Source organism: Coccinella septempunctata, chromosome 6, assembly GCF_907165205.1.
Source record: "Coccinella septempunctata chromosome 6, icCocSept1.1, whole genome shotgun sequence".
NCBI classification, from domain to species: domain Eukaryota; kingdom Metazoa; phylum Arthropoda; class Insecta; order Coleoptera; family Coccinellidae; genus Coccinella; species Coccinella septempunctata.
The window spans coordinates 12342865-12356297 of NC_058194.1; the positions used below are offsets into that span (position 1 = coordinate 12342865).

Below are 13433 nucleotides of genomic sequence, written 5' to 3' on the forward strand. Positions count from 1 at the left end.
TAATTCAGCAGCTTCAAAGCGAGATTACCCGAATCTGTTTCGAATCAATAAAACCAGAAATGTGGATTGAATATATTGAATTTATTCAAGGAATTGGAGACCGAGGAATAATATCTTCATGAATAATTTATGTTTTTCGTATTGATGCTAAGTTATTCGAAATGCTATTCCGAAGGTTTGAATTTTGCTAGTCGTTTTTCCCCCCTTCTTCTCAGGCTGCTGACCTGCGACACTTATTTTTATGTGTATTTCATCTCACTCATTTCTGTTCACAGGCAACTCTGGAAAATACATCAGTGTTCTGACTGTTGTGGTCATCAAACAAAACGACACGACGTGGTGGCATCAAACAACTCTGTGATACCTCAATCATTTCTATTGAAACCCAAATTATTATTTGGCTTCTATATAGAATGGATATATACAAGTTTGGGTCTTATATATCTCTTGTAACTCTTGTACAGCTTTAAGACTTCAAGGGAATTGGCTTTTCTTGTGATTTATATGATGTGTTGTTCTATTTTAGATCACATGTAATTCTGGATTCCTAAGTCTTTTTGACTAATGACTGTTGTACCCAGGGCTTGTTCTAGAAAGTATGATAATTTAGGACCATTCCGGTCAATATGGAGTGGCCTTCGAAAAATGAGTGCACTTTGAATAATTCAGGGGCATTTTCCAGATTCTTGTTCACTGTTCGATTGTGATAAAATCCTCCTGAATATCAAGATACTGATGCCGTAGTGCGTTGCAATGTGGATTTGTATCATAAGCGAAGTATGCATGTATGTGTCTCAGGCTACCTATCGCAACTTTATAACTTGGTCATTTCAAATAACATACCCCATGAAGTATATATTTCTGTCAATTGCACATGGAACCGCTTTAGGTAAATGTTTTCCGTAAAAATGACATCCGTCAAAATCACGATAGTAAACCTTCTACAAATGATACGGCATATTTTTGGTTAGGTAGGAATTTTAATAGTTTCCGTTTTTCTGCACACGTGTGCGTGCACAAATGAGCATTTGATTTTTTACCACAAATTATTCTACAGAAAGCATGCTTTGCTTGTGAAAATGGATAATAAGGAAAATAGTGGTAGGAACTAGTACTTTTTTCATTATGTGAAAAAAGTGACATTTGCACTATTCAAAACATAAACAAAAATGTGTTGTTTTTGTGATTCTTGAAATCCCTACAGAAAATACGTCAACTTTTGTTTTTTATTGCTTTGAAAAACGATGCTTGCGATGCTCTTCTCTCACTCGATACTTTTCCTCATTATGCATTTCCACAAGTCATCTTTATTTATTCTTTATTTATTTCAACAAAAATGTTGGACGAAATGAAATATTTATGTTCACGTGTATTCAGAAAAGCGTGTTCCACTAAAATATGTAACAAAAAAATTGAGACAGATTTGAAAAAAAGTTGTTCATTGTTATTCTGAAAGATGTAATCTTGTTTTATATATTTCTATGATGTAACTTCAACGACAGTTTGACAGCAGCATTCAATGTGATTTGCGAAAATCTATACTTCAAGGAAATTTTTGTGAATATGTTACAAAGTTGCGACAGGCAATCTTTGACAACTGGTCTCGCAACTGGTTTAGTTTCTCGTTTTCTATGGAAGTCACTCAAATATTCCAGAAAAAGCTATGTTTCTAAAACCCTGTGACATCCTAATAGAAACATAATATTCCCCTGAAAGTCTCTTGCCACTTGCCACTTTAACACTTAAGTGAAATCCATGTAGGAGCTAAACAGATTGCCTCTATTACTCCAAAGTTTGTAGGGCTAGTACGAGATTGGTATTTTGCCAAAGGCAAAATATCTTTCTAGCCCGCGTGAAGAACCCATTGTGGAATTGCGTTGAACAGCAAAATATTTTTTAAGTAAATACTTCTTATGACGCGCTCGGACGTTGGGAGTGACTCGAGATTTGTTCAAATCTGCGTTACGGCCGAATGAAACGAAATAATGGTGGAGTTGCTGTTCTTGTGGGTGCGTGCTGAGTTGATGCTATGCTTCTTCGGCTTCTGACAATCTGACAAATGAAACAGAAAGCGGGAACTGGTAAGAGCGCTTACATTTTTTGTTGAAGCCATTGGCAAGGTGTTATAATTCGTCGTAAATAAAGTGGCGAATTATCAAGCCATTCCATACGAATTCATTTTTAATCGATTTTCATCAAGAGAATGAATGCTAAATTCTAATTGTCATAGATTTAAATGCTTTTATGAAAGATCAAGACTTCTTTACGTGGTTGAAATGCAAGAGTCATTGTTATGATTATCTTGGCGGGATACTCATTTTATTCGAATAAAAAAACTTCATTAATTGTTGGAAAATAATATATTTCTTAAATTCTCTACATCATTTTTCAGAGATGGAAGTTTTGTGGAAACTAATATAGGATATGAAAACCTTATTTTGCAATTGATCAAGAAAACGATAACTTTCTTCTGTGGTATTTGTAATCATTGTCACATTCAATGTTAGTTCTGAAAATTCAAGGAGTGGTTTCGATTCTTCTAAAGCAAAATTAACATTGATGTCCTCGCTTAAAATGATAGCATCATAAGATCCAATTTTTGCTTCAACCTCTGGTGTGTAGAGCACTGTTGAAGAAAGAATAACGTGATAATAGTTACCTCAGAATAACCTGGTGATCTGTAGGTACAGGCGAAAAGATCGTTTTGCCCATATTCCATGATCTATCGGATTCACACATTTCGCCATTTTCTGTAACTTGTAACTTTTAAGGCTTACTCTCCATTGTTCGATGAATGGAAGTCTTGGATCTGGCTGGCGAACGAATCAGGAGCATCTGTGCCGCGTTCGAGATTCGAGATCGGATCCTCTTTTCTTTCTGCTCAATTCGCTCAGTGAAACAACCACAACAACTAAAACTAAGAGACTCTTTTAGTATGTTTATGAACTGTTTGCTTCTTCCAAACAGACACACATATTTATAGGGTGGGCAAAATATTCCATAGTATTGAATGGCTTTTTGAATTGGTGCCTCTATTTCGTAGAGTTTCAGTGTTATTGTTAAAAAAAATGTGACATTCTACAGACACTTCTTCATGTAGTTCAACTAGTTCGGTCAAGTTGGTAGGTTATTTTCATTGAAGATATGATAATGAAATTTCAGCTTCTATTTTGTATCAGGTTATGAGAAACTTTGAAGACCACTTTCATTCCAGATATTTGAAAAGATGCTCGAAAAATGAAGAAATAACGGGAATTTCCATGTTCCTATTCTTGTCATGTATTTCAGTTTTTTATATGAAAAACCTAACAGAACAACACTTGTTCTTCACCACGCTATCTTTCATGGTTGGCCTGAGACTTTCTGTGAGACGGTTTTTCCACCCCTGCGCTAATGGAAGAGATGAGATCTGAAGAAAGGAATAATAAATCAAGTTTGGGAAATCTTTATTCTTAACTTGTCACGATTGTTAGCTGGATGCATCTGCCAAAGACATAACGGCACTGCACCAAGCATTTTACCACTTCTCTATTTGTTTCAGATGCATGCGAGGAGATTATTTGAAAGTTTTCCTCCACTTGGAAAGTGGTGACGTGAACGAGTACACCCCCTGGGAGAGGTTGCTATGCGGTCGGCTGGCTGACATCCCAACAATACTGTATTCTTCGGGACCGGGATTAGTGCTCGAATTTCATACTGGACAACTTTCCGTGAATGCGACCGGATTCTCTGGAACGTTCAGATTCATCGATAAGAGTGAGTGCTTTTTCTGTAATGATATTCAGATACCGAGGTTTCACGACGATGTCAAGAATAGAAGATTTTATGGTCATTTGAATTTCGTTTGAAGATCGGATACTTGGTCGTTACTCATAAATAGTAACCCGTCATTATTTTGGTAGTATATTGGTGAAAAAAAATACCAAAATAAAATTCGCACATCTATACAATTCAATCAAGAATATCGCTCAACTGCGCAAAGTAGGGGAGAGTTCCTTTGAACTGGACAGCCCATGAACCGGACGCTACAGTTTTCTACTACACTCGATAGTAATTTAGCATCCTTTATATAAATCCCATTTTTGCAACAAGGCGCGAGCCACAGGGTCACGTAATAGTCCAAGATCCCAGAGCGACCAGACATAACTTATTTTCACACAGATGAAACTTTAGGATCTCAGTAGATTTTCATGTGCTTTGAATACCTGCGAACTTGTGTAACTTGCCTAGTGACACCTGGGCAGATACCAGGTGGCAAAGGTGACTAAAAATAAGTGTTACTTTACTTATTTTCACATGGCTGATTTTTATATATGTTTTAAAGAATATCATTCTGAAGTTATATTATAAGTGCCAGACACTTCAAATGGGCCAAAACTCTTGCCAGACACTTTGAAGATGCACAAAAAATATATGAACTTTACTTATTTTCACATGGCTGATTTTTATATATGTTTTGAAGAATATTATTCTGAAGTTATATTATAAGTGCCAGACACTTCCCATGGGCCAAAACTGTTGCCAGACGCTTTGAAGATGCCCAAAAAATAAATGAACTTTACTTATTTTCACATGTATGATGTTATAAAATATGCCATTGAAGTATAGGTGAATCCCTCCACGCCATCCACTTCAACTTCTGAGATTTTCTTTGTTAAACAATCTTCAAGTGGTAATAGTAGAAGTGAATAAAATGAGAGTTGCAGTACAATTATTTTTGTGTCAAAATTCTTAGTGTACTGAATTGATCCTACTCCTCGTCCTCCTACCTTGGCTGAAATGTATGTTGAACACAAATTTCGCAAAATTTCCATGTATTTTATTAAATTTCAACGAAACTTCTAATTTTATATAGGGAATAGTTTGATTTCGGATTCTCTAAACGTCTCTTCTTCCCTATAAAATCTGCCAAAAATCAAATAATCGAAAGAAAATTCTTTCAATCCGAATATTACAACTCTCATTTTATTCATTTCTACTATTACCACTTCAAGATTGTTTAACAAAGAAAAGCTCAGCAGTTGAAGTGAATGGAGTGGAGGGATAATAATAATAATATCGTTTATTTCATAATCTGAATTACATTCTGAAGATGAAATACGTCATAATACATGGGAAACAAAAGCAACAAGGCAAAATAAAAAGAAATGAGAAATTAACAATAAAATACATGAGAACAACTCAAAAAATATATAAAGAGTTCATATATTCATCTATAGAGTATGGCTCTATATCTATTAAAACATTCAGGATAGCTTCCTTGAATTTTTTGATGTCCGTTAAAGCGCGATACTGCTTTGGTACCCTACTGAACAATTTGAGGCACATATATTCGACATTTTTCTGTGCTAGTGTGAGGGAATACTTCGGTAAATGATACTTTTGGATACGTCTGGTGTTGTTTAGATTCAAGTGTTTCTCAAAAAAATGTTCGTTCTTTTGTAGGAAAACAAGACATCTGTATATGTACAAACCGGTAAGTGTTAATATTCTTTCTCTCCTGAAATATCCACGGCAAGATTCTCTGGATGGCAAACGAAGAATAGTTCTCAAAGCTCTTTTTTGGATCACGAATATCCTAGTGATATCGGAGCTATTTCCCCACGCAATGATTCCATACGCCATTAAACTTTGAAAATTAGAGAAATACACGGTCTTTAGTAAGCTTAGGTCAGCTTGACGTACAAGTACTCGAAAAGTATAAAGAACAGAGTTAAGTCTACTCTGAAGTGAACCTATATGATCACACCAACTCAAATGTTGATCCAGAACAATACCCAAAAAACGTGTACTCACAGTAAGATCTTTAATCTGTCCTGAAAGATCTATATTCTCAGGTTTTACTGTTTTATTGTGCGAGGTACAAAAAAACATACACTCGGTTTTTTCTAAATTGAGAACGAGCTGGTTTTGGCGGCACCAGTTGGCGATAGAAGAAAAACCCTTCTGCGTGGACTCCATACATTTGGCAACTTCAGCCTCTACCACCAGCATATTGGTATCGTCCGCGTACATAACAACCTCATGATCGCATTCTCCCGATTGAAAATCAAGAGCCGGACTTGCATTAGCAAAATCCGAAATGAAATCCGTCAAAATGCTCTCCGGTAAATCGTTCACATACACCAGAAAGAGTAGTGGTGCGGCGACACCACCCTGAGGCACTCCAACGCTCAGTACTTCATCAGAGGAATAGTATGAGACACCATCAACTTCAACACACACTCTCTGAACTCGGTCTGGCAAATAGCTCTTCATAAGATCTAGTTGTTTATCTCGAATGAAGTATAGGATTCACCTATACTTCAATGGCATATTTTATAACATCATACATGTGAAAATAAGTAAAGTTCATTTATTTTTTGTGCATCTTCAAAGCGTCTGGCAAGAGTTTTGGCCCATGGGAAGTGTCTGGCACTTATAATATAACTTCAGATTAATATTCTTTAAAACATATATAAAAATCAGCCATGTGAAAATAAGTAAAGTTCATATATTTTTTGTGCATCTTCAAAGTGTCTGGCAAGAGTTTTGGCCCATGGGAAGTGTCTGGCACTTATAATATAACTTCAGAATGATATTCTTTAAAACATATATAAAAATCAGCCATGTGAAAATAAGTAAAGTAACACTTATTTTTAGTCACCTTTGCTACCTGGTATCTGCCCAGGTGTCACTAGGCAAGTTACACAAGTTCGCAGGTATTCAAAGCACATGAGAATCTACTGAGATACTAAAGTTTCATTTGTGTGAAAATAAGTTATGTCTGGTCGTTCTGGGATCTTACTCTATAAAGGATGCTAAGTTACTATCGAGTGTAGTAGAAAACTGAAGCGTCCGGTTCATGGGCTGTCCAATTCAAAGGAACTCTCCCCTACATTTCTTGGGCTTTTGATACTTTCTTTGAATCCATATACACTAGCGCAGACGATTCGTGTGTGATGAACCCAAAATGGGGACGTTTCAAATTTTCCGTTATTTCAGAAGATGATCTCAGGAATGCTGTGAAAAAACTGAAATAAAAAAATCTTCCAGCCTGTATACGATTCGCCATTGCACTGTTGTTCGCCGATAATTTCTAGTTGTCTAGGAAAGTTTCGAGTCTGCTTGATTGCTTTCTATTATGGAGTGAAACAATGGTTCAAAAATTAATAAATGTTTCTCAATGTGAAAGTGTCATGTTATCAGCTTCACTCGAAGTTCCAACCCGATATATTTCAATTATGTAATTGAATCGGAAAGTATGGAACGCAAGTGTGAAATTAAGGACTAACTTTCCAACCCCATTTGAAACTTAACTTTCATTTTGAACTCATCACCAACAGAGCTTATAAATTGTTAGGTTTATTTCTTAGAAATCGCAGAGATTTTGATTGTTCCATTACCATTTTATTATATTAAACCTCACCTTGAATATGCTTCAGTGGTTTGGATGCCATTATCCATATGTCATATTGACATAATTGAAAAAGTTCAGAAAAGATTCCATTCTAATTTTGACATATAATGTGAAACTTTTGAAAACTACCTGACGTTTTGGAACGTTATACTTTTCGTAACCAGTTACGAAAAGTGAAATATTTCGCGTTCTTTTTGAATACGCCCATTAAGAAAACTCATTACCCAACTGGTTGTACAAATAACAATTTCGCTATTCACACTTGAAAAAATATATGAGTAATGAGTGCAACGCAATTCTGTTCATGTTTGAAGTTGTAAATGATTTAACATTTCAGGACTGATATTTTACTGATTTCGTCGAATGTAAAGTTCCTTATAATTTATATTTAAGGCAAAGAAATAGGGAAACTTTTCATATAACTCCAGGAAGTTGATCTCCTATTAATAATTTGATTTTCATATGCAATGAGTTGATTCACAAATTTGGTATAAATTTGTTCAATAGTAGTTTGGGAAATGTGAGGAAATTTTTGTCCTAGGTTGAGTAATTATTTTTTTGTTTCTTTTATGTTCTGCATATGTATTTACCTATTTGAATGTGTGTGTGTGTGTAGAAATAAATAAAAAAAAATGAATAAATTCAATTAATCTTCAGATGCAAAATCTTTCTAGTCTAAGGTGACCACTGGAGAATGAAGTTATGGAAAATGAATGAACTTGGATAATTTTGCACGAAGGGAAGGAAAATAATTGGAGATGAGTCAATTTCCTGCTTTCCTCTTTGAATCATACCCTATCCGCCTACGGCTCAGTAGGTTTGAAAGACAGCTGCACCTCCGTTTTCTCACCGAAAAACTGCCCCAATAATCAATGAAAAATATTTTTGTTATAAAAGGCCGGCTTATCACCACTTATCAAATACTTTCGAATGACACCAACATTTCTGAAAAAACCTAACCTAAAGTTGCCGATTTTCGAACTATTTTTTCCATCACAAAGCCAATTTGTGATTAAGATAGCGTTTTTCTCCCATATTATCAACCCTATAGAGGGGGTTCATTCTGTGTGATAAAAATCATGTATTAGAAAAAACAATTGTTTTAATTTACATTCACTTAGGTTATCGATTAACTACTTAATATAATTTCAATTAGTGGAGATAAAACAATAATTGTAGTTCAATATAATTTAAAATCGATATCCTTTTTTACAAACTGGCCCTGTGATTGAGAAAAATAGTTCGAAAATTGGCAACTTTGGGTATTTTAATAAAATTCTGATTATTTTGGAAACGGTACATTTTCGTTGAACTAATATTGGTGTCATTCGATAATATTTGGTGTACTCTATCGTGGTGTGACGTTTGATTCACTAGTTTTGGGACACCCTGTATACTTCCTTGAAATATGTCACGCATATCTCAGTATACCTCACCAATATGAATATTTTTAGAAAGTTGAAGGCTGCAGAAAAATTCCAGGTTGCTGTTCTACAGAACTGAATGCTTTTCATTGAGTGACGATTTTGGTTGGGTGGGAGTACTGTTTCACTTACAATCAAGATAATGCATTATTTTCAAGAAAAGAAGTGAAAATTTTTATGTGATGCAAATTTCATATTGAAAAATTATAACAGAGCACTTTCAGCTTATTCAGCCATCTTCAGTCCTAACAATGAGCAAACATGACGAGATGATCGAGGATTACCAAAAGACGAAAATTAACCTTGTAGATTATGTGCACTCACTTGTTATACAGGGTGTTGCATGAGTCGTTGTCCATAGCCTAATGTTGAATGCGGATCATCCAGGCGTTTCAGAAAAGTTGCTTGCTTTGTATCCTAAGGAAGTAATGCTTGATCATTTCGTTATTTTGGCTCACTTTAGAGGTGGCACGAAAGATGTCTGAAAAATCCGTAAGCCACCTGCTATAGTCATTCAAGTGAAAAGCTGCACAACACAAAGTTTTTTTCTCTAAGATTCTAACACGTGCACACAGTCCAATTTATAATCTTTCAGCTACTTGTTTGATACCTCAAGATAGCCAAAATAAAATAGTGAAACGTCAATGCTTCCATAGTAGCGGAATGAAAAATTAAATATTTTCTTAACTAGACGATCTAACAAGAATCTGCGAAGGACGCTTGCATAGACGTTTTTGGTACCTACTCACAATTTGAATTCATAGCCACATGCTATTCAAAATTGAAACAAATATTGTTTTCGAAACATCGGGAAACGCTATTTTTCGTATTCGATCGTTGCGCAGAAATACGCTCATCACGAAAAATAATTACCTAACCTAACCTAACCTAACGAAATCTAAAAGAATGTGAACATGTGTATGAAACAATGGAACATTGATATTCAGTGAGCAATTTTTTCATAACCGTGGTTACAGCTGGATCAATTGGTATTAGCTTTTTGATTGAGTTTACCCGTTTCAGTAACATTCGTCAGCGCTATCTTAATGTAAACTTCAATTCTCTAAATACAAGCATCGTTCAACGAACACCGAGACGTACACAGAAATGGAGCTCTTGCGATAATCTCAAGAGGAGAAGCGATAAAACCAGTCGAAAATGGTTTCAAATAATGCCGAGTAGCAAACACGTATAGTGGAATACAATGAGGGCAATAAATGTTCGAATGGGAGTTTTTGTATACGTCTGGGAAGCTCTGCTACACCACGATAAAGGAATAGTTTCAAACAGAGTTAGCTGCCGAACAAGTCTTGCATGCTAGGCAAATGACGAAACCGAATAAATTAGTGGGTGGAACATTCGAATGGAACAGTTGTAGGCGAATTAGTTTATAGTCGATTTATTGGACTAATGGATTATTCAACAAACAGCTTCTCTTCCACCTGACACATGTGAAGGATGCGTACAAAGGCTTGAAGCTATTTTCTTTGTTCTAGGTGACGTGGCAATTATTTCCGAGAAGACTGACTACCTTGAAGTCTCTCTAGATTGGATTCCATGCTGGCTAAAGTGACACACTAATTACAAGATTACCTCATATACTTATTTGAGCCCAGAAGGGAATTGCTGCTCTGTAACTATGATCTCCAAGAAAATATACAGAAATCAGCTACCATACTTTTTGGACATGAATAGAATTTGTTTTAATATCTCCCCACCATATATCTGTCAACATGCATATAAATGAATACCCACAATGGTTTCGTGAAATTCAAGGTCAAGGCAAATGAAATATTTCGAAAATTTGACAGGAATTGCGACAGACAGAAGAAAAAACGGTATATTCAAATATAAGAAAGGTGCAGAAATAGCGCATTGAAAAAAACGTACAAATACCTATAGTGATGAAACAGGCTAGACGGATCAATCAGAGCCAGATGAAAAGTGAATGAATCAAGGAGTTCGTTCGAAGATTGGAAAGAATCATGAAAACTAGTCGAAAAAGTAGAAATCTGATCGTATGTCGAAATTGAACGAATTTTTCCGAAAAAGGCCGTTTCATCAGAACTGCATTGAGCAGTTTGTCATGCTGACCGTTGTACACTTTGCAAGAAGCAAAACGCAGAAACATGGTACGGAATAATTTACATACCTCGAATTTATGGTTGACTTCCGGAAACTTCCTTCCCGAGACAGAGGGCTTCATCATTGCCATCCAGGCTCAAGTGATTCCAACAAGGAACTCTATGAAATATATCGCCAAGGATGACTGACCGACACATGAAACTATCCAGCACAACACCGGATAACGCCAGAAAGTCACGGGCACGGAGTACAAGTATAGACATGAGCTGTTGCTAAGATTTTACATGAGAAATTGTGAATATACCATTTTCTTAGGTCGAAAAACACTGGATTTACTAGTTCTCACCGAACGCAAAATAACTCACAATAGACTTGACCTCATATTGCAGAATAAAGATGAGAATAGAGCACTATTCAATTACAAGTAACAATAACATTCTACTTAGTAGGTACACAGATTTTGAAATATAGCTATCACGAGTAACAAACCAGGAAACAGTAGAAATTGAAACGTATCAAGTCAATCCATGTTGTCTTTGCAACTATAGGTTTGATACCGAAGAAACCACCAGAGAATTTGAGAAAGCTTCAATTGGACGGAAGTATCTATTGTGTCATGCAGAAGAACACAGAAGGGAACACAATTCACTACTTCGCGTCGACAAGAAGTACAGAGAGATCAGTTATTCAACTGACACCAAGCATCCGAGAAAGAAATAGAACACGATCGAGATCAGAAAGCCGAGGAGCAACCTTGATCTGACCACCATATGAGCCTGAACACAGCTCCAAAAGCTTGATTATTTGATACCTGAGATGTCTGGGAGAAGTGAATGTTCCTTTGGAGAGGAGTGTGATAGCCGCAAGGCTAAAGTCATAAATAACAGTCCACTACCGTTAATGGCCGATGGCCATTAACCGTAGTCTTTCAGACCAGTGAATTACATGAATACAAAAAAGTTGACTCTGGTGCGCAATGCCATCAAATGCTCTGTTGATATCTAGACAAACATAGACATAGAGACATGGACTGAGCAATGCTAGCATGAAATTTGCCATTTTATAGAAAGAGAGAAATGATGGTTGGCCGATACCTGTCTCTTTTATGTTCACACAGAGGTGAGTGCGGACCAATCGAAATTCTAGAAAAAGACAAAAAGCATGGCCTGATGTTCAGTTTCCCTCTGCTACTTTTTTTGATCGTTTCATGCAAAGATAGAAAGGGAAGGCACAGTCCATGTCTCTATGTCTATGTAGACCAATCACAGCTTTTTCTTCTGATTTATTTATGCATTCTGTGTGTTAGAAATAACTATGGTATTCAGGACAGTTGTTGATTTTTTGGCCGAAACAAATTGATGTTTAGGTATGACATTTTTCAGTTGCTCTTCGTGTCTTGCTTATGATCTTTACCCTTTTTACCCAGCACAGGAAGCATTGTTATAACAATGCTTATAGTCCTATAGTTTTGTACCTTTTGGTGATCTCTGTTAAGTTTCTGTATGTTTATAACCTGTCTACGGTATCTACTTCCCAAATATTGGAACTGGAATAATCCACTGTGTAAGCAGTATTAATCCATATTGATCAATTTTGTGTGTGCTTCATTGTTTAACATTTTCAGCACGTTCCAGGGAATAGTGACCGCTGCGGGAGCACTGTTCTTGGTCTTATTTGAAATTTCATAGTAGGCCTCCTCTTCAATGTTTTCATTTCCATTTCTTGCTTATGATTGTGGAATGCTGAAATATTTGTTGGACCAGTTGTTAAAACCTCATGGTTTTTATCTTTCATCATAGTGAAAAACAGCTTTTGAAATACTCAGCTTTTTCCTCATCTGCCTCAAAATTTGGAATATTTTTATATGCTTTGTATTTGCTAAATCTCTTAACCTGCTGATGGAACATTCGCCCCTTTGTCTTAATTTTTCCATTGCAGTTTTTATATTGAAACTTTATGCATCACTTTTTCTCCGAATATTCCGGAAAACTCTATTCTCATTTCCTCTGTTTTCAGATTCTTTAAAAATGTATTGTTGTGTTGACCTGATATGGAGCTAGTGAGAGCTGGAGTTGAAGTGAATATATATTGATTACTTTCTAACATCATAATTTTTCTGCAACCTCCACAATTCATTTCTTCTCAATTCGCTAGATACTACGATAATCAATGCGACATACAAATAAAATAATTATTTCGCTAGTTGCTGAATACTTTTATATCGGATTACCCATGACAATAATGCATTAATAGGAAATTAACCAATAAAAGGGTTCATTGACGGCTTATTATTTCGTGTAGGTTGAACAGTGCTATTATTAAGAGGTCGGCGGAAAAGTATGTTCCAAAATTATATAGGCAACGTGAGAACGAATCGATCCTTTAACTTCCTGGAAAAATTACCGATTAAACTCGTGTACTAAATTTAATCCCACCCCTGCCTCGAATGGAATATTAATCTATCGGATGCGACGCTCAGGGAGTAAAACTGCGAAAATATATCTGCATTCGGGGATTAACAAAAA

General features: G+C 35.9%; 1 protein-coding gene across 1 annotated transcript in view; it reads left to right on the plus strand.

The window, feature by feature from the left end:
* LOC123314933 (suppressor of lurcher protein 1) overlaps positions 1–13433 on the plus strand; it is a 723759-nt gene that overhangs the window by 319248 nt on the left and 391078 nt on the right. The window contains exon 4 of the mRNA XM_044900400.1: positions 3542–3756. Within this exon, the coding sequence (XP_044756335.1) occupies positions 3542–3756 (215 nt within the window). The remainder of the gene's footprint in view (positions 1–3541; positions 3757–13433) is intronic.